Genomic DNA, 26,060 nt, shown 5'->3' with positions numbered 1-26,060 from the left:
CTGAGCTCAGTGAAGAGATGCAGAATAAATTCTCTTGTTCACAGGGATGACAGTGTATATGAGACTATCTCAGTGTTTTTCAAACAGATGGTGTTATTCTTTGGTTAAGTACAGCTTATAGGCCTCCACAACCGAGACTTCTCCAGAAAGAAATTAAATGACCCCATACAAACATCTGGGACTTCTTTCAAAGGATTCAGAATGCTTCACAAGGTTCAGAAATTTGCTTCTCTCTAGCTCAGCAGGAGTGCTACTGTTCATAGATTCCTGATGTTAGCATATGGCAAAAACCCATGAATAATTTTGGGAAATAAATTAGTCACAAATTTTGCCCTTTAAATTTGTGAAGTTCTTGAATTTTCTTGCTATCTAGAAATATTTTCTGGTAAAGCCTTTTTCTCTGTAAGTCATCCACAAGCAACTCATTGTAAATATTCCTAAAGTGCAATTCATGACCTGCTGAACCCTGATCCTGCGAACGCTTACTCACATTCTTCTTGTGATTAGTTCAATTAAAATCAAAGAAAGTTTTACATGTGGTTGTAAAGTTAAGCCCAGGCATAAGTGCCTGTAGGACGAAGGTTTAGGTTGTTCCATAACCCTCAATATTCTATGTGCTATGTAGTCTCTGATTGTTTAATGAGACACAGGCAGTCAGAGCCAGTGCAAAGTCAGGGGTTTTCAGTCCCAGGGTATTATTCCTTTTCCCTAACTGGAGAGTTATAGAATGCATCCTTATGAGTTTGAGGTTTGGGCTCTTTGAGTACATAATCCAGATTTGCTGGTAGCGATCCAATTTGAAATTAGCTTTGGAACACAGTTCAGTGCAAAGCAAAGGTCAATGAATCAAATTAATTTAAGAAGCAGAGTGAATATTAATCAGCTTTTTTTTTTTTTTTTTTTTTTTTTATGGCTTCTTAATCACTGCAGACCCTTCTATGCTGTGAACTTTATAATGGAGAAAAGTAGTGATAAGTGAATTCCTGGGTTTTGTAGCCAGCCACAGTTATAATGGAAAATGTCTACTAGAGCCGAGCAGCAGATTTGTTCACAAAAAATAAACCCACAGTTTGAAAAATTCACCTGGCTCACTGAAAAGAAAAGCAGAATCTAGGAATAGCTGTTGAATAGCATATTCAGCAACATATTTATCTAGTAATATTAGTAGTAGTTACCTATAGTATTTTGTCTACTATACATCTGGTGGTGAAAAGAATAGACAGCTGTGGATAAATATGGATTTAACTCATAAATTGCATTTGGCATTTGACTCTATAATTTCACTTGCTATTATTTCTGTGTCTTTCTCATCTTCAACAAGCAGGAAGGCATCATAAAGAACTCCATTAGTTCTGCACCTATGTGTGCATCTAAATATAATCATCAGTGGCTAAACAGAGTTACTCTTTCATGTATGCTGGAAATATCCATATCGTAATTTCAGAGAAGTAATATTTAAATGGTCACAAAACAATATCTCTGAACCACAAAAAAGAAAAGATTTCTGTTTTTTCACTAGGATATTTAGCACATATTTCTACCCTTGGAAATTTTTTAGTATATTTGGTGCTTGTCCTTTAGGCTTTGAATGCAGAAAGTTAATTTGGAGTTATTTAGAGAAGGATTTTATTAATTAGAAGTTTTGTCTCACTCTGAGATCTGCAGAGCTGAATTCATACTATTGAAGGAAGAGCTGGAAGGATACAAAAATATTGCTAATAAAATGTTCTTAAACTCTCTGAAATATTTATACAAGAGAGTTTTAGATTATTTTTTTCACAAAATAACATGTACAGGGTTTAGGAAGGTGCATTGGAGTACAGTGATTTCTACTGGTGCTTTTTGTGGTTATGTGTGCTAGTAATTTCATCACACAGAAATAAGGTGGTTTTGATTTATGTAGATTAGAAGTGTTTATATGATAGCTAACATAGCCCTAAATTTAAATCTGTATTTATACTAAAATTCACATTTACAGACAGAGATCCTCTTATGCCTCTCAACTCACACTCCTAGGAAAGGATCATAAACAGATTCTGCTTACAAATGTATTCCAGATATATTCTGAGTAGTTTTCTCATGTTTTGAAATGAAACAAAACCTAGGTATCCTACCTCCACTGTTTGTAATGAATTGCTGTGATGCACCTTAGAGAAAGAAGTTTACAGTTTTACTTAGCCTCACTCAAGTTGACTGTACTATGCAAATATAAGAACAATGATTTTGCTATGAGAAATTTAAAATTCGTTGTGTCATTGTATTAAGAATAAAAACAAGTAAATACATATTTTGCCAATATTTTCAATAGTTGATATCATTCAGATGATTATGTAGATAACTTCTTTGAAGTAGGTGCCTCATTGTATGCTTGGCAGTTACTTGCTTTAAAGAAGAAATTTATTTTATTTAATCTCTGAAACTGATTATCTCTGAAACTGCTGTTCAAATTCTGCTTCTAATTCATTGGTTTGAACTGAAAATAGTCTCACTGTAATGAGTTCTGTTAGGGTGTAAAATGGTATAAAGGAAACAAATAACTAGGACAGGATAGCTACAAAAGCTCCCTAAAGAGAACTCTGATATTAGTATTTTTATTGCTTATTTCACAGAAGGAAAGAACACATGAGATTCAGTAACAAGTGTGATCAGAAGGTTTCAAGGAGTGTCAGTATTTCAATCCAAGTCCCTCTCATGAATACTGACATACTGGGGAGGGATGCTGGAACCTGGAGGGAAGTTGGCACATCCTCTTCTCTCCAAATAATTGGAGATTCATTCTTCTGCCACAGCTCTCCTACTCTGGAGCAAGACAGCTCTAACTCCAGAGTCCAGTGGGGCTGCAGGACATGAGACTGGGCTGACACCATCTCTGTGCACCACCACTGTGCTGAGATGAGTTGAGGCTCTCAGCTCCTTGCACACGTGGCAGAGGTCAGCTTGTGCAGGCATGAGTCTGGGCTGGGGCTGAGATGTGATGAATGGGCTCTTCTTACATTTCCCTGTCAGTGAGACTTAGCAGGGGTTTTGAACTATTCCCCTACCAGAAGTGGGATGAACTGCTCTGACAGCCCACTTTTCCCATAGGCACACGTATGTGCCTGCATTTTTTTTGCCTAGAGCTGGTTCTGTGACACATTCCTGTGAGGGAGAAGAGTTACTCTATGCTGTGTCAGTGAGCTCAACAGCCTCAGACGATGTTGGGTTCACTGCATGTATGATGTGACTCCTTGAGCATATCCACACTCTCCACTTATCAATGATTTCTGTGTCTTAAAGCTACTGAGTGGTAGGTTACCATGTGCAGCACTAGAAATGGCCACATTTTTCAGCACTTTGCTCTACACACTTATCTTTCAGATTTCTCAGGCAGGCCTATTAAAAAATTGGAGTGTACTTAAGCATGAGAGAAAATGATATTTTACGGCCCTTAAAACTGTGTCTCAGCATCTTTTGTCTTAGAAAAGCAGGAAGATTGCTTCTGAAAAAATGTGATTGATGCATCGTGTGCTGTATATATATTAAAGGACTTCTTCCTTTATACAGGATGAGGATGAGGATTTTTTTACAGCTGGAAGGCCAGGACACTTAGTTAATTAGAATCTCTTGGTAAACATCTCCCTTCCTCCTTAGTAGCTCAGCTGGATCCAAGTTTTCCTACTGGCTTTGTGCAAAGCATAGTTCAGCATAATTAGGACACCAGCTGGACTGTGGAGGTTGGGGTCATCTAAACTTCATAAACAGCACCTACAGGGAATTCATGCTCTAGGTGTCATTGACATTACCATATCAATTTGAACCAAAGTAATGGATAAAAATAATTAATATTATACCATATTATACAATCTTAATGTCAAATTTTGAGATGAATTGTTATTCTCTCTGAACTTTGACTGGTTCCTACTGAATCAAAGGGATCTAGTCTCTTTGTCTTCTGAAATCCTTAAGTTTTACTAATTTTTCCATGAAACTTTCCTATTGCAAGCTGGGCTGCATTTAATTTTTTTTTGCAAAAACACTAAAATGCCAATCTATTATGAGCTGTTTGAAATCATGTTTTCTATTTCAGTTGTCCACTTGCTTGGACACAATGCTGATTTCATCCTTTGTCTACTATGTTTCTTTTTCCCTTGTTCCTCCTTGATTAAAAAAATGAAGGCAAACAGAGCTGCAGCATCTGTGTCTCACATGTTTACAAGTCCATTTCATTAGTTCTATGAGCTGTCCAGGATTTATGTGTAGCATTTTGTTCACTAGGTGTAATTGTCAATAGGAAAAGTTTTATCCAATAGGGATTACAAAAAAAAAATAATAAAAAAATAATAAAAAACCACTTACTTGAACTTCCTATAAAATTTAATTTCATTAAACAGGTATTTTGACCCTTGTATTAACAGGGTACAGAGTTCTCTTGGAGCCAGGCTCATGGTTCCAGGTGTGCATCACAGTGTTGGTGTAAACTTGGCAACTGAATCGAGGAAAGAGATTTGTGTGCAGTGCAGTAGCTGGACATGTAAGGTCCAGGAATCTCAGGGCTTTAATTTAGAGTTCCCTATATGGCTTGGTAAAAAAGGAGGCACACTGCTGTGGTGCTGGCATTTCTAATGTTTAGAAAAACAAGGCTTGCTCTTCATCGTGAGTTGTTTTTACTTTTGAAGTTCATTAATTTCCCTGACATAGGCAGGTGGCTTGGTTACACTAGGGTTATTTGGGAAAGCAGGATTCTTCTGGGAGAGTGAAAACTGTATGGTTTATTCTACAGTGAAACCTTGTTTTGTCGAATTCCTTAGCTGCCTGAGATTTAAGCTTGGAGGCCTGGCTAAGTATTCGGGTGAATGCTTTGTTGTTGCTAGCTCTCCTTCATATCTGGCTGTGGGGCATCTTGCAGACAGGCTTCACTTGATAGGGACTTGGTGTGGCAGGCAGGGAGGGAAGGAGGAATGTGAACAGATATAAACTGCTCTGATTCTTTACAATCCACCCAAGGAAAGCTGCCCTGGGAAGCAAGTCAGAAAACTCTGGTTTAACATAAAAGGAGAGGGATGCATTTCTGATCATAAAACTATTATCTGAATGAATCTATTAAATCTGAACTCTTTATTTAAAATCAAACATGGTTGTCTTGAGGGGGAATAAAAAAAAAATATTAAACCAAATGGATCTTACTCTATTTGTAATTATATAGGTGATATACAAAATGTGAGCTCATTGTGGGGTACATTGAATTTCTTGATGTCTTAATGCTGAAGCTTTTCCCTTTTCTACAATGGATTTCAGATGTTCAACTGGACAGAAAGAGAAGGGTACCTTCTATGCCTTATATCTTACATGTAACTCATAGGTTGGCTAATAAATTAAGTTAACAGTTAAGGCTGTTTTCAGTCTTAACATTAAGAAAGGAACACATTTATTTAAAAGGAGTATTTCTTTACAAATTAATTTTATAATTTTTTATTGAAGTAAGGATTCATACCACATGCACAGTCTTAAGTCAAGCTCCCTCTCAAAGATTTGTTTTCTCTCTCAGATGTTTAGCTGCAGAACTTTTCCTTAGTAACACTGGGAATTTGGAGACAGGTAGGAATTAATTGGGTTAACTTTCCTGTAGCCAACACAAAATTTGTACTTTAACAGCAAAAGACTAATTCCCCAAGCCCAAGTTTTCTTCTTAGTGATTTATCTCTGTTTACAGATAAAGCAGAACTCTGTAATACAGGACAGATAAAGTGAGAACATTCTATGCTTGTTATATTTTTAGTAGAGTTGACAGATAAATGCCTGTCATAAAAAAAGAGCAATTTATTCTTAAAATGTGCTTTGATAGCTAGGCATTTATATTATTTTTCCTTTTTTTGTGGTAACCATTTCCAAACTTATCAGCATAATTAATGGAATTTCTCAAATACTTGAGAAATGAAAAGTGATCCCTTTCATGCAGAAAAAAAACTGGAAAACAAATTAACTAAAGTTCACTAAAAAATTATTGTAAAATTTGAATTTGGAACTCGCATCCTTTCCCCTTGTCTTGATAGATATTTTTTTCTTCAAATATTCATGAAATTCATAGATCTATTCTGCTCCATCTGAACAACTGAAGATACACTTGATATTATAGACAAACCTAGGTGCTTTACTAAGTCAAGTCATGAAGTTTGTTACGTTTTAGAAGGTGCTCTGTGAGAACCCTGAGTTCCCTTTCTATTAAAAATTTAGACAATTGAATGAAACCTTTCTCATGAAAATGAAAAAAAAAAAGGGACAGAAATTCAGGTTGTGCTCTGTGTTGTGAATAGAAATTTTCAGGTTGAGATAGAACCACTGAAGTAGCCTATGCTTTTTGTTGCCCCTGTAAATAATGTTTCTTTGGGGTTTTTTTCTCTCTTTTTCATGACATCTGAGTGTTCGATTCCCTCCAGCTGCCCTGTTTAATTCAGTGTGCTCTGAATTCAACTTTATACCACTGGCACTTGTATTGTCTACTCTTTTAATGTTCCCTAAGTGAAATACTTATATTGAATAATAGAGCAACTTAAATGCTCAGTTTTAAATTGAACAGATTTAAAGTTAGAAAATAAAATCCAACAGATTTAATGTGTTTTTATATCAAACAACAGGCTTCTATTTTGAATTTTGTGAAAAAAAATTTAAGCAGTGGCTTATAGTTTAGAAGAATGATAAAGTGCGGCTTAAGCATCCGTTCACACAGCTCTGTTGTTTGGTGAGGCAAAAAGCCTCAAGACCAAAACATGCAAGGCAAAAAACCTTTTTACTGAGAATTGGACTTTTCAGACTATGAATTGCAATGCCTTTATCCAGCAAAGCACTGAAGTCCATGCTTTTCTTTAAGCTCGTGAATTCACTTGATCTAGAGAGAAGACTGTTGACACACTTGCCAGGCTTTTTGGAAGAAGCTGGCTGCATTTCTTTATGCCATGCAAGATTAAACCCTGACTTGAAGAACATGCTGTCCAGTTCTGATGCTATTGTTATTCTGCTGAAGAAAATGTTTTAATATAGCAGTAGGAACGGTTTCTGACATTCTGTTTGTTCTGCGGGTTTGCTCACAGCAAAAGGAACCCTTCTGTGGACACACAATAGCTTGATGATTAGAGTACTCAGCTGAATAGGAAAGAACATAGGTTCAAATCTTTGATCCAAACCAGACAGAGCAGAGAATTGAACCTAACTCTCTAGTGTCAGAGATTAGGGTATTCCACTGGGATAATAGCAAGCCAGGTTTCAACTCCCTGCTCTGTCTGGTTTGGATCAGGGAGTTGAACCTCAGTCTCCTCCATCTCAGCTCTGTGCCCTCATCACCAAGCTATTTGGCCAAGATGGGATAGGGTGTTTTGCTCTTAAAAAAAAATAAAATAAAAAGCATTAAACTAATTTTGCACCAGAGTAAAATATAAACTACCCACTCCTGACTATTTCCACATGATGGAATTGTTGTTTCCTGGCCAGGCTGAGAGAGAGAGAGCTACTTCATGGTCACATACCGAGAGTGCCAGAAGCAATAGGAAGATATAAAACCCTTCTGTCCCTGCAAATGCAGCTAAACATGCAGAGATTCAGCCATGAATTTATCCACATGGCTTTGGCACAAGAAGAGAAAACAAAACCACCAGAAGCCAGTTCATGTGAACACCAAAGCTATCTCAGTGAACCACAGTTTTGCTTGGAGGAGAATGGGGGAGGAAGATTGATATTCTGTCAGTGCTGCTGGAGGTGTCTGTGTCAGAGCACAGGCTGAGAGTTTGCATGGAACTCCAAGCAGATTTTTTCTCCACTGGTTTCCATGTCTCTTCTCCCTTGATTTTCTACCTGGTTCTCTTCAATTTCCACGCTTTTCTCTGCCTTTCACTGCCCTTACCATATACTCATGTCCTTTCCACAAAATTTTTTCTGGCTTAAGCTCTAGTGTTTGCAGTGGCACACATAATTGAAACTTGTAAAATCCTCTGTGAATGTGCTTATGTCAGTTGATATAAATGGATGGGTTGTAACTGTTTGCCTTTTCCTTGCAATCCACACCTACATGGTGAATTTCTTGATTTAATCTGAGGCATTTCTAAAGGTTTAAGTGTTTGGGTTTGGGTTTTTTCTGCTCATTGCATTTTTTTTTGCCTCCTGATTTTAACTAGCAGTAGAACACCAAGTGATTTTTGACAATCTAGTATGTAAACCCTTTTATAGCCATCTGCATAGGGCTTGTTTGCTTTAGTGATGCAAAGATCGTAGACTGAAAGTCTGTACGTGTTGGAATTTGCAGTATTGAGTATCTGCTGGTATGGAGCATTGACTTCTAGTTTTGAATAGGAATTTTTACATCCATTCACTTGTAATAGAAAATGACCACTGTAGACTAAATCAGCATTAAAGGATGCATATTTATACCAAAGAATTATTCTCAGTAGAGTTAGAGTGGAAATGTGGGGTGTATGAATTATGGAGGCATTATTTTAGTTGCATTCACCAGCAGGCAAGTACTGTTGCAAAATACGTGGCTGAAAGTCAGATCATTATGCATATGCAAGAAAGACTCAATTTTGCTGGGTCTCAGCATTTGGAATGCTGGTGCTGTACACTCAGATTGTGTTTTCCCCTCTCCCCTGCAATACCCAGGGGACAAAGTTATAATGTGATGTCTTGTTTCCATCTCTCTCCATTCAGTCAGCAGCACAGAGTAAGACGCCTGAGATCCTCACTCATGTGTTTCTATCACTGTCTTACTGACAAATGAGATTCCATGGCTGGCTCCAGAAACTGTACACACACACACACACACTGCTGTAACTGTCTGCACATGCTGAGTCCTTCAGCATCCCATGTCATGTCAGCCTGTGTATAAAATAGGGCCATGTTTGTTTGTAGACCATGCCTGATGTCCGGGGGGGGTGCAATAGGATATTTCTCTCTCTCTCTCTTTGTCTCCTGTAGAGTCCCAAAGTCAGTAAGCCTGACTGGTTTTCACTTTTCAATAACCTGTATTCTCAGCCCTTTTGGATATTGCCTGATAATACCAAGAGTAAGTTGACTCTGTGGAGCATCACACTCCATGACATCTGCTGAAGCTGACAGGGTGGGCTTCCACACAAATGCAAGGAAATTCAGGCCTTGGCAAGGCTGCAGGATATCCTTAGTTGGATATCTGACTGAATGCTGGACACAGACAGGGGAAACAGAACACACTGTGCACAATGAAATTCACCTACAGTGTAGTGGTCCAGTGAGGAAAGTGTCCTCATAATCCTTAATGGAGTGTTGTCATGGAATTGTATCTTCCTGCTATAAAGTGACCCAAGGCACTTTGTAATCACTTCGTAATCACTTCGTAATCACTTTGTAATCACCACACACTGTAAACTGTCTTACATGAAGTCAGCTGCATTGCATCCTTCCTGGCAGACACTTTAGAACCATAATTACATTAATCTCCATCCTTAATTAGTTCCATTGTGCTTCTGTCATTGCAGGATCTCTGCTACCAAGTGGGATGTATTCATTTCCTCAGTGCTTACTGTAAATCACAAATTAAGGGTGGCATGCTTAACTCTCAGTTGCCTGCTTTTTGTGGGATTAAATCCAGTTCATCATTACTTGAGCATTTAGTTTATTACTGTTGAGGTACACAGTACTATATTTGACTTGAGGCAATCTATTTGTTCCAAATAGAGGTTTATTTGTAAAGAAGGTTGGTTTGAGAACCTGCTGTAGCTACAGAGACCTCTGTCAACCCTGGAGAAGTGATCTGGGTAATGTTGAATTAGGAATGGACCATCATCTTTAATTTAAATCAATAGTGTCTAATTATTAAAGCCTGAGTCTATTCAGTCTGTCCCAGTATGCCCATCTCCTTCAGCAGGAGCTAATGGCATTTCATTCTTGTGTAATTTCATGCCTTGTAAGAGTTTCATACTGAGGAACTGTAAGTTGTATTTATGTTTTTTGTATCAGTCATCTTACTGCTTTTTATCTAGCAAGGGGATGAGCCAGTCGGATTTGAAATTATACTTGCAGAGGAAATCTATCCTGTTTAATGGAAGGCGTCCAAGAAGGTAACACAACTGCAGATCCCAAACTAAAAACTGCATAAAGAGAAAGGGAGATTTTTGTGATGCCAGGTTTCTAAGGACTGTTTCATTCCATAGTGTTTAAGTAATGCTTTACTGGCACTTGCTGACTCTTGTTTCACTTCAGTTACTTCCAGGATTTTCATTTTATAAACCTCTTTTAATCACTGCTGTAAAAATCCATTCTGAGTTACAATTCAGTATATAGTTAATGTTCCAAGAAATAACCATGCCTGCCTGCCATTAATTCTAGCCTCCCTCTGTATTGGATATCCCATTTCTAAATCTGTCTCTTGCCAGTTATGGAAGGGAGAGAGGGAGAAAAAAGTAATCAGATAAAACTGGTGAAAATTTGTCTCTTAATGCAAGTTCAGTACTCATACGTATAAGCAAAACAGAGCAAGGGTGAAGACTGATATTTCATATGACTGCTTGCAAAATTGCCAGATCTTTGTCCTCCTTTCTGCTTCTCCCTTCCCTATCTTTTTTTCCATCTTATCCTTTAACATCCAACAAAATGCTTTGGGCCCTGGTAGCACTGACTTAGTTTTGCATTTGGTGGTTCTGCCACTGCTTTTATTTCCAGATTCAAGAGACAGCAAGTCACTGCATCTGTGAAATGTGCCATTTGTGTGCCACAGGTTGGCATTGTTCTGGACCATCTATATTTGTTCTTTTTTTAAAACAACCCCCAAAACAACAAATGTACAGTGTTTCAAAGATGTATTTGAAAAGATCCATCATGTACAAAAAGGTATCTTTATGGGGCGCTAACCTTCCATCTCCATCCATCCTGTGTTACGATTGCATAATAATCACATGAGGGCATGAAGGACTCTGTGCACGAGGACTCTGAGAAAATTGCTCTAATAGGAATGTGTTCTGCTGGCCCAACAGCTCTGAACTTCCTTCTTCTGATTTAATGATCATTGCTTCTTAGGGTGTGAATATAGACCTTTTTTTGTGGCTTTAGATGAGAGTGGATGCTTTGAGGATTTTCAGCTTATATGTCCAGTGGTAAAAGCCTCAGTAAGAGATAGCCAGAAAAGTTAACATCAGTTTGTAGAAAATACTGTTTTTTATGAAGGCTTCCAAGGAGCAGGCTGCTTAGATTAATTAAGTAATGTAAAAAACATCCCCACTTAGGTCCCCATAGTTCAATTTTTCCATCAAGAGACCAGAATTATGCACCTTATTTCTGAGGTCACTTCCATAATTGCAACAACATACATACTTTATAATAGCTTTTCCTTTTTAATGGATATTTAAATGGAGGCAATTCAATATGTTTTCTTTCATACCCTTCTCCTGAGAGGAAACATAACAACATGATGAAAATACAAGTGAATGGGAAGTAATAAATGTCTACTAAAAATAACTGCATTTTTACTCTTTAAGCAGTTTTGGTTGCTAATTGCTAAGACTCTCAGAGTGATACTGGGGAGATTCAGATGCCTGTCATACTATGTAAAACTGGATTCCAAAATATTTCAGTTTAATAAGCTATTACTTACTGCACTATTTTTAAAATTGTTACTGCAGTCAGACGTACTAGCTGTTTATCTCAGGTCCAGGTAGTCATTAAATATGGTATATAAAGCAGAAGAATAACTTTTTGAAAATCAGATCTAGTTGCTTTTATCTTTTACACGTTTTTGGGCCCCCTTCTAATTTTTAAACTCATCTCTCTGTGTCCTAATCAGTGGGATGGTTGACTTCTGTCACTGTGCCAATTCTAGAGTGAAATGCATTGCGTTTATTCCCCTGGAGCTGGACCCACCTGGCTGCATTGCAGGTCGTGCTCTGCCTGAGGTCATGAGCCTCTAATGGCTACAGGTTTGCACGGGCACAGACTGCAAACCTAACTGCTCAGAATGTCAGGTCCTTCTCATCATACTGAGGTGTCTTTGGCCCCCAAAAGTGAAGTAGATGTTCTGCAGGCAGGGACTGCTAAATAGAAACTTCAGTTTTTTTGTGACCAGCCAAGAAGCAAAGAGGCATGACTTCTTATGATCCGAACTTTTAGACCTTTTCCCCATTTGCAGTCAAAACTAGAAATGTAAAGGTCTACAAGAGAATGGTTAAGAAAGGCAAATAAGATCCAAAGGCTTTCTCAAATTCAGTGTTGATTTTTTGCTGGATGGCTTCTGAAACGATTACGGTGTTTCAACCGGTTCATTGCTCCCTGTTGTCACAGCGACATCTCAGAGCTGTTAGCAGCAAGAAATTCACTTCTCAAAAGCCTTTCACACTTTAATGGAGGGAAAAACAAAGCAAAAAGTGGTAATCAGAAGTTAGCCATTTCACATTGTCTGTTTTATGCTTTGATGTTCTGATATGATTTTCTTTTTCTTGTTTAGTAATAATAGCACAGGAACTGAAATAAATGTAATGGACTGTTTTTCCTCTCAACAAATGCCCTAATCTTTGTCACTCAGTTGCCTGCAAAAGCTGATTACAGGATCTTGTGTTTCTGCTATGAGTATTATCCCTTCTTTCTTCCACATTTACCAAAGAATAGGAGAGTAGTTTGAGCCTAAATCCATTTATAAAACAGATACATATAGAATTAATCACAAGCTGTTTAACACCACCTGTGGATACAAAGTCCTCTGTCTGGGCTTCCTCAGTTAATAGGGAAGAAGTGAAACATTTGAAGGGAGATCCTCTTCTATTCTAAAGGAAGAAAAACCCTCAGGTAGTTGGGATGAATGCCTTCTGAATGGGTTCCTTTATACTGAGCTTAAATAACTATTATGGGTGAGACACCTCATTTCAGCAGGCTCAAGTTCAACAAATCCTCCTCAATGAACTTTGGTATGATATGAATGCCTAGGGTTGAAAGGTAGGGCCTTGGGACAACATCCTATGTTAACTCTCTATGTCCCCTAAAATTAGAACAGAAAGATAAATTTAAAATAGTAACAAAAATAAAATTACATACTTGTTAAGAACTGAAATCTGCTTCCTGCACTTGTCGAGAAATAATACCCCTTTCCTGCAAGACATGGAGATCTGGGGCTAGAAATCAATGGATCAGTAGCCCCTCTACAGCTAATATCCATTGTATTCTATTTACTTATTTTTGAAATTTGGGTAAGGACATATGAAAGAGAATTTGTCTCTGAGCTTAATTTAATTATTTTAAACTGTATGAATGTTTAAGAGAAAAAAAAATAAAAATTCTAAATAAAGTGTAATACCTGAGGGATGTTAACAAGGAGAAGTAAAAATGTCCTCAAGCCTTCTAAGATACAAAATAAGTAAATAGTTTGCAAGAAGTTATCAGAAGCAAAACTGAAATGAGGCATAGAATCATGGAATCAAAGAATTCTTAAGACTGGAAAAGACCTCTAAGGTCATCAAGTCCATCTGTTAAATAAAACTATAAAGACACTGACTCTATCAGTGAGACATGATTTGAGACCATGATTTTTTAGTAATCAGCAGAGTAACAAATTTTACTCCCCAGGCCCATATTTTGAAGGACTTTTTTTTTTTTTTTTCTTTCTTTCTTTCTTTCTATTTTGAAAGGGGGTCAGGAAGAGCTCAGGAAGTCCTCCAAAAAATGAGGAGGCCCCTCAGAATGTCTAGACAAACACAAAATTGTAGTTCACATGGATCAACAGAAATAATCTCATCACTGTACATAATTGTGTGTATAGATTAAATGTCCAAGAAAAAATGTTTTTGTTGCATTGTCTGTTCTCCCAGGATAACCAATAGCACTGAAAAATTTTGTTAAATTCTTTTCTTCTGTATAACGCTTTTTCAGTGAAATCAAAGATAAAAATGAAGCATGAATGGTTCTGATCATTGTGTTTTTTGGCAGATCAAAAACTTGCTCACAGTCTTTAGAGTTATTTCAGTTGTCATTGTATTTGAGTGCACTTCTAAGCTTTATGTTTATATTAGCAAACAGGGAATAAAGAAGAAACTTTATGTTTGCTAATTGGAAGTTGTCATGCCTTTAATAACTTGAGTGACTGACTCAAGACAGTTTTCTCTCTTGCAGGAAGATTAATGTAAAATCTCTTTTAAGGTGTTTAATCTTATCTATTGGATTCCGATTTTTACAGAAATTAACAAAATGGTCTTTTAGCCATGACTTCAGATATGTTGTAAAAGATAATCTTCCAAGACTGACAGTAGGAGATTATTATCAACCAAGCAGGGACCTCCAAGGCATCAGGGTGCATATTTTAGAATGTTTATGGGAAACCACCCCACAGATTTAACTTCCAAAATCCATTTTCAGTGCTAAAAGTAGTTAGCACTGAAAACTAGTAGTAGTTATATGTTTATAGAGATGTATATATATGAGAGATCCAATGCATAATGATGATTCTCTGATTTCCTTTATATTATAGCTGAAACGAGGTGTTTGTGTATTCCTGTCATTTGTTGTATGTATTTGTTGGTCTAAGGTTTACTCAGGGTAACATTATCCCTAAAGCAAACCCTTCAGTCTACATTCTGAACCTGTATGTAAACTCTGTGTGGTTTCAGCTTCCACCCTTTAACAACAAATTACTATTTATGTTAGCTGTCAAATCCACATAGGACAGGCAGCTGCAGAAGAAGAAGAAACTGAAGCCTATAAACCATAGCAAGAAGCACAAGGCTCCCATAAGAGACTAGTCTTTCCCTTTCTGTATTTAGCCCAATAAGAGTGAATTATTCATTACAATCAAGCTAAAGCTCCTCCAGTCTTGCCAGTTTGTCCACAAGTTTGTTGAAAATGAAAGTTCAGCATGAAGTCTCCAGAGAATTACTCTGAGTTAGTAACACCTGCAAAGAACAGAGATTTCACTGTAAGGTAAATTGCTGTGGGATTGCCCACATGTCAGCAAAACTTATAATTGGGAGGACCTGAATATTTTCTCTGTATTTAACTGATGAGGATTTTGTGGGGTGTCATTTTACATTAAGAAGTAGAGTTATAATTTAGAATGTTTCACAACCACCGATTGTGTTTGTTTTAAGAGCAGTTTTTTCTTTTCTATGAGATTTCTATTGCAGTCAGCTGCTATTGCAACTTTATGAAATACATATTTAGAAACCTTTCTTATTCTTAGGGAAAATTGTCAGAGACAGGCTTTAAACTGTGGAATTTTCTTCCAGTGATTTCTTGTGAATTTAGAAGTTGATACTTTCCCCTGCTTAGCTGTATATCATAAATGGCAAGCTAAGTGGGGATTTTGATCTCTATATCTGTAGCATATGTACACCCAGCAGCTCCCTGGACAACAGTGGAAACTACCTAAAGCAGATTTTTCTTTCTTCCAGATGTTCCAGAAATACACTCATAAATAATATGAAAAATTCAGGTGGAATTCCTAAATCAAATTGGATATTCACATTATTAACTATCCAAAAAAAGGACATAAAAAAGTGATAGGAAAAAAGTCAAACTGCCTTTGCTCCATGTTGTGCTTCATTGTATCGTGCTGAGGTCTTATGTTCTGCATTTTCCACAAGTCCTATATCAATTCACAGCTTATATCTGGAGCAGAATTTAGGCTTCTGGCTGATTTTGGTAATAACAGCTCCAATACGAAATGAATAACATTCATAACATTCAAGACAGGCCTACATGGAGATCCTCAGACAGACTTTTCACCCATCCTTTTGAAGGGAACCATCTCTGGCCACAGTGCTGTCCTTGCTAGCAGGAGGTAGCACTGAGCTCAGTAGGTTGCTCAGGGACTACTGAGTTTCTTGATTCATAGGTGTTGGCACGCTGGCACAGCTGGATGTGCCTGCTGCATGGGAACTGCCTGGCCTCTGCCTGCTCATCTCTGGACAAATGTGCTTTTGTGGCTTGCAAAGTTATGTGATCTCATTTCAATCACAATGCAGAGTTTACTTTCATGGCTGGAATGCCTGAACCTAATTTGACAGCAAAATCTTGGCACTAGAGAATAGGCACTGAATGGAACCTGTTGGCACAGTTTTCTGTCCATCCCTTATTAATATCTTGCTGCCCTTCTAGCTTTTGTTCCTTACAGGGAAAATTGAAGTGCTTGCCTCACTGAAGTCAAACTTATAGTCAAACTTTTAGCTGCTGGATTGTTTGGTTTTGGTTTTTGGGGGTGTTTCTTAATTTCTTTTTTCTCTTTTTTTCTAACTGTGACAGGGAAAAACCTATAACTGATTAGACTGAGGAGAAGGGGACATATCTAACAGAGTGACAAGTGCTTTCATATGTGTACTTGTAGTGCAGTGAAACTTGCCTCAGTGAATTCCTTTTATATACATTTTACAGTTACTGGAATAAAATATCCCTGGTGCCAAAGGCAAGGAACTCATAACTGCATGAATGTGTTAGAGAGCAATATCTAGTGGGTACTCCTGCTGTACATAATAGCTGAGCTATTCTTACTGCAACACAACTAAGGGCTAATATAACACAGGTTTATTTCCTTGGCTCAACATGGGATGTATTAAAAAATAATTTTCTGGGCAAGATGAAGCTTTTCGGGCTCATCTAGTCCTACTGCCTGCTCCAGAGGTTGCTGAGAAATGTAATAAAATACCAAATCCCTACTGACCGACTAATCTTCCTTTTCCACAACACTTCAAAGTATTTCCCTTTTTCACTTTAAAACAGAACTATAGTAAGTGGCTTCCAGCACAGAATTGTCTGTGAAAGTCCTGCTGTGGGCTCTAGCTTCAAGCTTGTAATTTCCATGTCACTGATTATGTATCATCCTATACTTTAACTCAGCCATTTAGAAGGTTAGAGGAAGACCTGGTGTTTGGCTCCATGGAAGAGGAGAGGAAGCAGGTGCATTGTATAAGCAAACCTCCATGTGTTGACATCCATGTGCTTGTCAGAGGAGTTTATCTCTCCAGCTGTGCCGCCTGAAGAGGGGATCTTTTAGTATATATTTATTTGACATATTGTGTCTGAAACATGCTGTCAGTTTCTTTCAGAGAAGAACCTCGCAGCATAGAGAATGTGATTATGAGGAGGATCTAGCATCACCACAGGATCTCACAGCATGAACCAAAGTACCAGCAAACAGCAGCTGATAGGGCTAGGTGCCATGTAGTGCTAGTTAACCCCTGTCCAAAAGGAAAGGGAAGGACACAAGGAGTTGACTGTCATTTTACAGAAAGGAAAACCAATGCACTGAAAGCAAGTGTGTCAAGAAAGCCAATGGAAAATAAGAGGAGTAAAAGTGGAAATCTGAAATAAGTATTGTCAACTTCTAGTCCATGTTTCTGTCATGTGTCATGTACAAACTTTCATTGCTTCAAAGCTGTTATTTTCATAATGTGACACCCATGTTAAAGACACCTGAAAGAAGGAGAAATAATGGCCAAAAATTAAATAAAGAGATTCAAGATATGCAAAACAGATTCACACTTGCTTCAGTTCAAAGGGTTGTTAATTTACTCCTGCTCTGTTACAGATATGTACCTGAATTTAAATACTTGTCTTTGAATTATGTTATGAAAATGTCCACAATTTATGGAAATTTGTGTACAGGGGGTAATATCTATCTCAAAGTCTAAACTATTGTTGGAATATAAATGTTGTAAAAACAAGTAACAAGAAAAGAAAAAAAAAAATTTAAAAAATCTGATTTTCTAGGTTGTCCTGGTGCCAAGAAGAATGAGTTCCTGACGAGTGTTTTGGATGCACTGTCCACAGATATGGTGCACGCAGTCTCTGATCCATCACTGTCTTCTAGCCGGTGGGTTTCAGATCCTTTTTGTGTCTTTAAAACGATTCTGACTGGGGTGAACAGATTGCTGAGGGCTTTGAGGAGCCCTCATAAAGGGTGAATTTCCAAGAGCCTATCTAGGACAGTTCACTTCAAAGTTACCACTGTGGACTATGTTCACCAACATAGAGATAGACTTGACAGATGAATTCTCAGCAGCACAGCCCGGGGTTTATCTGTAGCTGCTGGTGCAACAGTCTTTGTGTCAACTGCTGTGTCAGTCTTTGTCCTCCTCTCTAGGCTTTATTTCTTAAATGTGTGATACCTTCCTGATTCATATTCTTCCTGGTTGCTTGCAAAACAAACCAACTCTATCAGCAGTCACAGGCAGTGTTAAAAATGTGTAAGTGCTGTCAAATGCTGTCAAATGCTTGGGGCATCTGCAGGTCAGGTACTTATCTGAGGAGATAGCATTTATTTTCATAGCTTATCCTGTAATTCAATATATGTAGGTGTTGTAGCTCTAAGAGAATCCATCATGGGTTGTAATTGGAGCTTCCGTATTTGGTGATGCTGATTGTTGATCAACTTCAGTTGGTTACTTTACACATTTAATGCATCTGCTGACTATGAAGCAGTCTTTTTCTCTTTTATTTCTCTTTCCACTTTGCTCTGTTTGAGGAAATTTAAGGGGAAAGCGCTGTTTGCTGAGTATTGCTAAGCTCAACAGGGTTTCAGAGAGTACACTAAAAGCAGATTCTAGCCCTTAGTGTAAAATTTAGGATATTGTTGGCCAAAGTGAAAAAAAAAAAGAGAGCTTCACTACAAAGAAGTTAGTGTCCAAAAGCAGGAGTTTTACAATAGTGATGGGGATCTGATGGTGATGTAACTATTCTAAAATAAAGGAATTAAGATATTAAATATCAAAATTAAGAATTAAGACTAAATTCTATTTTTTTCTTGTTCCAGTGTTTCTGAGCCTGATCCAAATCATACTCTGGAAGAGAGAGTTGTCCATTGGTATTTCAAGCAGCTAGATAAAAATTCCAGTGGTGATATTGGCAAGAAGGAAATCAAGCCATTTAAGAGATTTCTGAGAAAGAAATCAAAGCCTAAAAAATGTGTGAAGAAGTTTGTGGAATACTGTGATGTGAACAACGATAAGTCCTTGTCGGTTCAGGAATTAATGGGCTGCTTGGGAGTAACAAAAGAAGAAGGTAAAGCAGAAACAAAGAAACGCCATAGTAAGAACCTTTTCTCTCTGTCATTTTCACTAAATTCTTCAAAGCTTATGAAGTCTGATATTTATATGTGCCAGAGTTATACAAAATAAAAGAATACACCTGTCTGCAGCTAATGCAGCTGTTGCTTAGTGCAGATGGCAAGAAAGTTGCTTCTGGATCACTTTGCTCTGACAGAATCAAAAACTTCCCGTTGATTCTGACCATTAAATGTATTATGGTAGGAAACATAAGAAGATGTAATAACAGTCATCAAAAAGACAGTTTAGTGTTATTAGAGAACTGTGTTCTGAGTGAACAGCAAAAGAACACCTGTTCTTCTTGGATTCCTGGAAGGAAGCACATGGTTGAGCTTTCTAATGAATTCTCATTTCTCAAATGTGGTTTAGAGATGCAGAGAGGAATGTGGTGATCTGCCAAACAGGTGGAATAATGGCTAATACACAGCCACTTACTTTGCTGCCAAACTGGTAGGAAGGGGAACAACTAATTACAGAGCATAATAGTCCCTGCAGAATTCAATCACACTTTTTCAATTCCTGAAAATGGGAATAAAAAATTTTTAAAAAAGTAGTTCTAAAGAGCAGCAGTAGATCCCCATACTTTAAGTTGTGGAAGAATGAATATAGGTAAATTGTTTTGTCTGGTACCTTAAAATGAAGTGAGGACAGTGGAACAAGGGTCTCATTGGTTGTATTGAAGTCTGGAAAAGGAGTATGGCAGAAAGACGGAAGAGGTCTGCATTTTACTAATGAAGTAGATTGTCTATGGATCACAGTAACAGATCTCCAAAACAAGTATTGATCAGATCCAGGATTATTTTCCTGTGGCTTTTTTTCTGGACCTCATAATGATACCTTCTAATTTTCACTTAGATGATTAAGGTCAAAAAATGTATTTGAAGGCGGATGACTGTTATCTTTATGCTACGAATGTGGAAAGGGAAACACTTCTGTCCTACTGCAGCAGGCATTCTTAGGATGAAATTTGGGCCCAAAATCACTACACAGGAGGTAAAGGAAAGCCATATCAAGACTGAAAGCAAACTCCAGGTTTTTTGTCTTCATATTCCAGTGGAAAAAGCCCCAAAGATTGGGATAAACTGCCTTTTTTGGAAGTGAAAATTGTAAGAGGCATGAAATCATGTGATGGATACACACACACAGATTTGTCTGAAGTAAAAATTGTGTCCACCATAGCTGAAGTTTTGTAACGGATCTTCTCCAAAAAATCTATTCAATAATGAGAACATTCAAGTTTGTAAGGGGAAAAAAAAAATCTCAGATGTTTGGCATTGAGAAACTAATGGCATCCAGATGGAAAAAAGTTCTTAACCAAATCATCAGGTTGCTTTACTAGAAGTACATAGCTTTAAGGGCAGGGCACTAAAAATTACTTTTGTTTGAATACCATTATTCTATTCTGATGATTAAAATTTGCTTTCTGATACTCCTTTCACTTGCACAAAGGAAAGCAATTACCACTTCACTGCAGTTAGAGTTACATTTCTAGGACAAGAAAGTCTCATTACCTGAGACTCTTGTCACCTGAGGTGTGAGAGCTGAGCTAGGAAGTGGCTCTGTATCATTTTGTGTGAGTGCCAGGTATCTTGTGTGAGAATAATTAGAAGCATTATAAAAGCCAGAGATTTGTAAAGCATGTTTTCTGAAGGGAGTACTAGCTGTAGCATTTTTCAAGGTCCAGTTTTGTTACCCTTAGTTCCAGTACAGCATGTTTGACTCACAGACTGACATGGAAAACCAAGAGAGCAAGTTCCTCCTGAGTCTCACAAGTTTGCTTGGGAAGATTAATGGGTTAGAAAAGTTATTTAGCTTTTTAAGGGTTTATTTTCCCCTTTTTTGAGGACTGTCTTTGAGACTAAGAAATTTAAAAAAAAACAGTGATAATCTTGTCATTTTACAGATTAAATGTGAACAATGTCTGTAGCTTGTAAAACTGTTTCTATCTTTGATAGATCTTTGATCTTTAATCAAAGTGAATGCTTTCCATGCTCATCTGCTTGTCCATGCTTCTTTACTGCCAGGGATAATAGACTATATTTACTACTAAAGATTTAGTAATTTGAAATCCTCAGCCTTGACTAGATGCAATTTCCTAAGCAAATTTGACATGCTAACTGGCAAGAGATGCTGTTCAACTTCCATTTAACTCCTTGAAATAAGCAATACCTGTAGTGAGGAAAGAAAAAAAGTAGATGTGTCAGTGAAAGATCTGAAATATTTTATCTCATTTATTGAAATCTGTGCCCTTTCCCTGCTCTATAAAAGATCTTTTCAGAATGAGGGCTTCGCTTCTTGAAGATAACTTGCAAACCTTATTTACAATGTTTTCTTTCCCTTCCTTTAGCAGTCCCTAGAACCAACACTGAGAGCACTTCATCCAGCAGGCAGGTGAGTATTGAGGAGACCAAGATCTCAATTTCTTCCTCTCCTGGCTGAATTTCTTGGGGTTTTAGCAGTCATCATTGCAGTTTCAAATTGCTTTAATCTGCTATTCTTCAGAGTTCCCAGAAAAATGTAGAGCAACATGCCAATTAGCAAATTTTTACTTCAGTTCTGTGTATGGAAAGCTAAACCAGACAATTACAGGTGCAGAGTAAATGTCCATAATTTGCAATTAGGCTTGCATGTGGAAGTTCCTAGGAAAGTGTAAGTTGACATATAGGACATATATGATAATTTGATGAGTGTAATTGAGCTCTTGTGAGTCTTCTACATTCCTGAATGACAGCATTCCCACTTTTAAATGTGCACTGCTTCATCTTCATTTAACTTTTACTTTAGCTGAATTCTGTCAATTTTCTTTTGTGTCACAGTATAGACACAAACTGACATTTATTGAAATGGACAAAACAGTGCATTTCCCATGCCTTGTGAAAATCTATATGTTTCACAAACCCCACTGCATTATTATATGATGGCTTTAAACAGCTTTTAAAATCTTAGTGCAATGAAAAGAGCTGTCATTTTCAAATGTCTTTTCTGGCTGTGCAAAATGATGCTGAAGAACTAGGATTTGCATCAGTCTGCTAATCTATGTTTAAACTAAAATTGAAGAATGAATGGAGAAAATAAAATGTCAAGTACCCTGACAACATAATCCGTGATTTTTTTTTTTTTTTAACAATTTTCTGCAAAGACTTGATGTTGTTTTTCAAAACAGCACCAGTGTATGTCATCAATGGAAGTTTAGCTACTCAAGCCATTTGTGCAAAAGGCACAAAAGCAGAGTTTTTTTAAATGAAGGAAAGGTAAATTTTGAAAAGGAGGGACTCAAGTGAAAGGCCAGGAAAACAGGTTAAAAAAGTGGGGTATAATTTTTATAACCATTTATTCTAAAGAACATTTTTCTGGGCAATATTATCATACCTTCCTAGTGCTTTTGCATGGTCTTGAAGGAGGCTTGTGAGTCCAATAGTTTAAATGGTCTAGCAAAGAAAAGTCATCTTCACACTATTCTTACCTCACTGTCATATTAGTTAGAGGATTTAAATTATTAATGCTCCCAAAAGCGCCAGTAAATGATGAACTGGTTTAAAAATTATTCATGTACCTATATTAAAAGAACAGCTCAGGTAATGCTGCACCTATGAAAATAGGAATTTGGCTAAAAATACCCCAAAAACCTAGTTGTGGTAAATGTTTTCCCATCTATCATAAAGCTAGATTAATTTTTTAGAGCCCCAGGTGAATCTTCCCACAAGGCAAGAGAAATCTTCCTTGCAATGTTGCTAGTCCATTTGTTCCCTTTTTTTAATCTCTGCTTTGTTTGATGTTAGGTTTGCACTTCCTAAGGCAAGCTCAACATTGGTTGTGGTTTTTACCAGAGAACTCCTACATACCTTTGATGGAATATAAAATATTCTCACAGCTACAATAACGTGATAAGTTTGTTTGTTTAAACAAGTGTTTGTGGTCTTAATTTTTCAGGTTTTCCCCACAAATCACATACACTTTAAACAAGACAGCCTGAAAACAATTACCCTGTCAGGACTCCAGAGCATTCAGAGGGGTTATTTTAATTATATAATGGCAATTACTGGCACACGTGCATTACACTTGAAGCATGACAAGCCCTCTCCCCTTTCTTGTAATCTGATACTGACTTGTGGAATTGGTAATAAAAGTGTCCTTAAAACATCTATGTTTTTCAATTTTGTCTAATAATTTTGCTGAATCAGCATCAATTATTTTAAGAGCTGTTGCTGACAAATGATAGCCTTAAATTAAGGCTGGCTAAGAAAACCATCTGTTGGTAGTTTCCTACTTGAACAGTACATGGCTGCAAATGCAGAAGGTGGTTTTCATCATGGAAGTTCTCGCTCGGAAGGAAGCTACTGAAAAGAGTAGAAGCTGTTCAAAGGAAACCACCCATCTAAGAAGGCCTGATCAAATTTGCACCACTCAGGAGACACACACTCAAAAGCTCTCTACTCATTCATGAGGACTGAGATGAAGCTGTGGTTGGTCTAAAACAGGTCAGATAGGGGATGGCTCTGACAGGAGTGGCCGGGTTATTTGCCTTGCTCAGCCCCACCCTGCCCAACAAACGCACACGTAGGTGCCCACACGCTGTCAGTGAGACCTAGGGGGGCTTTTGCAGCCTAGCAAAGAGCTTGTAAGGAAAGCACAGATTGTTGGTGATACTTGGGCATCCTTATACATCACATGCCATAGGAGGCATATTGAACCAGGGACTTGCCCAGGCAGTTGCTAAAACTGTGTTTGGCAGGTATGGATTTAAAGGGGACATAGGTAAGTAGTCAAGATATGGCTCATACCCTTGCTCACAGACCTAGTGAAGGAGTACAGAGCAGGATTTTTTTATTCCCTATATATACTTATGCAGAACTCTCTTCTGATAGTGGCATATGTGCATTGCTGAAAAATAGAGGTAGAATTTTATACTGGACTAATTGAAAAATTAATGATAATTACATTGTCATTAATGCAAATTTTCTCAACTTCCTTTCAGCAAGTTTTGAAGAAGCAAGGGTGAACACCTTACTAATCCAAGGCAGATCTCTTTGACATGTGGGAGATTTCCTCACCAAAAGGCAATAAAAACAACTGTAGTATTTGCACTTTGTACTTAAAAATGTAAATTCACTTTGTAGAAATGAAATATTTAAACAGACTTTTTTTTTTTTTTAATCTGTGAAAAAGTAATGGCTAGTTTTGAAAAATTATCACATACAATGTATGTGTATTCTTTTGTCTGAAATATGTAAAACATGTTGGAGATGTAAAAGTTTGCATTTAAACCCTTTTTTAAAAAAATAACTTTTCAGCAAACAGTAGCATAGAAACCTGATTCTATGTATTTTTGGTTTCAATAGTATACCTAAGTTTTCTTAATACTGTCATTTAAGTAGAGTTATGCTGAAAAATCTACTGTATTCTCAATTTTGTCCAAGCAGTGTTGAATATTTCAGGTTTGCAGGACTGAGAGAATTGTGTAAATTGCTGTTTACTTGGTTTTGCAGTTTTTTACTGAACAGATTTTTCATTGGTGGCAATATTTTATTTCATTTTGTTTCTATTGTAATTATTAGTCTTTCCAAAGATCATACAATGAGAATACAACCACTAATGGATACAGAAAACAGTTATTCTACTTGGGATGCTTATAGAACAATGTATCCTTTTTTCAATTTTTGAAGTGCCTTTTTTTATAACTTTTGGTAGGATTTTTCTCCTGTTTGCTTTCACTTGGGTTATTAACACAGCAAACCAAAAAGGAGTAAGGTGGATTGTAGTGTCACTCCCGTCTGGTTCAGCCTGAGCCTAAAAGCAAGCATGTTTCCATGGTCAGTGCAAAGCAGGAGCAGAGTTTGTATGGGTCAGAATTGTAAATCTTATTGTCATGACAGGGGAGGGTAAGCCTTTTCCCCCCTTTTTACACCTGACTACTCTTATCAACCCTTTGGCTTGCCTGGGGGCCCACTAGAGGAGGGGCTACTCATATTGCCCCTGCCTGAAAACTTTTCTTTGCTAACTGAAGAAACTTCTTGAAAGCTTTCATACTTTCTCCATCATTTTTTCTCCCCAATGTTTTTTTTTATTTTCATATGTGAGTCTGAGGGGAATAAGAACTTCCGGATGTGAATCTAAAACAGGGGACCCAAATGAAAAAATGTTCTGCTCTTGAACAGCTGTGAGTTACAAGCAGCTGGGTTGATGGATGCAGTGGCAGAAGGACTACTGGCATCCAAGAGCTGACATGAGAAGGCAGGAATGTAGCAGCAAGCAGTGATTTCATTATGGTTTGTTTAAATAATGTGTAGGTTCTGACATGTGACCAGCTACTCATAATGGCACCCTGCTTGAGCTTGTACCTGGAAAAGCTTTTTTTTGTGAATCAAAAGGTGTCATTTCAATTGCAACATATTCTGAAGTGATAGGAAACACTGTATGCAATGGAATTGTATCCCAGAAATCGTGTACTCTAAGCTCTGGCAACAGGAGAAAACAAGGCAACTGTGTGTTATCTTGTATTTTTGTTTTAAAAAGTATTTGTTATTCTTTTACAATATTAAACTTTGAAATCAATCTTCTTTATAGATTAAAGATTGATATGTTATCAAACTACGCTGTTGACTTCTTTTAAAACACAGAGAGACATGTTTGGAAATAGATACACACAGTGGTGACTTCACCACTGCACTGAGTTTACAAGAAACCTCATGACCTCACATTGTGTCCATCTTCTTCCCTTGCCTTTATTGAATTCTCTTTTAAGAACATTCATGTCTTAGTCATACCATTGCTGCTTCAAATTCTCTATATAGCTCCAACCTGGTCTCTTGTTTATTCTCAGCAAAGTGCAATGTAGCATAGAGAGATGGCACCTTTTCCCCTCCACGTGAGTATGAGCTGCAGGACAGCTTTCAGCCTGGCTGGAAACAACGAGGAGAGGGAAGCAAACCCTCAGAACTCACCATGCCTGGCTAGGTGGTCACAGTATGGTTAATAGCAGCATTTTGTAAGAAGCATCTAATTCCATAATTACGCCCTTTGGAGACAATATAAACGTAGCCTACCAAATATTTT

At 37.4% G+C, this 26,060-nt stretch overlaps 1 protein-coding gene across 2 annotated transcripts in view; it reads left to right on the top strand.

Moving 5' to 3' along the window:
* Positions 1-25,595, top strand: part of SMOC2 (SPARC related modular calcium binding 2) — a 140,249-nt gene extending 114,654 nt beyond the window's left edge. Inside the window, exons 10-13 of one of the 2 annotated variants that reach the window (XM_086877879.1) lie at positions 17,674-17,776; positions 18,716-18,963; positions 21,355-21,398; positions 23,983-25,595. In XM_086877879.1, the coding sequence (XP_086734005.1) occupies positions 17,674-17,776; positions 18,716-18,963; positions 21,355-21,398; positions 23,983-24,006 (419 nt within the window). In that variant the 3' untranslated portion in view covers positions 24,007-25,595. Of the gene's footprint in view, positions 1-17,673; positions 17,777-18,715; positions 18,991-21,354; positions 21,399-23,982 lie in introns of both variants that reach the window. The other variant, XM_086877878.1, reaches the window with a different exon arrangement.
* Positions 25,596-26,060: the final 465 nt, after the last annotated feature.

This window comes from Cyanistes caeruleus, chromosome 2 (assembly GCF_971803275.1).
Source record: "Cyanistes caeruleus chromosome 2, bCyaCae1.hap1.1, whole genome shotgun sequence".
Taxonomy (NCBI): domain Eukaryota; kingdom Metazoa; phylum Chordata; class Aves; order Passeriformes; family Paridae; genus Cyanistes; species Cyanistes caeruleus.
This window is presented reverse-complemented; position numbering and strand designations above follow the sequence as displayed.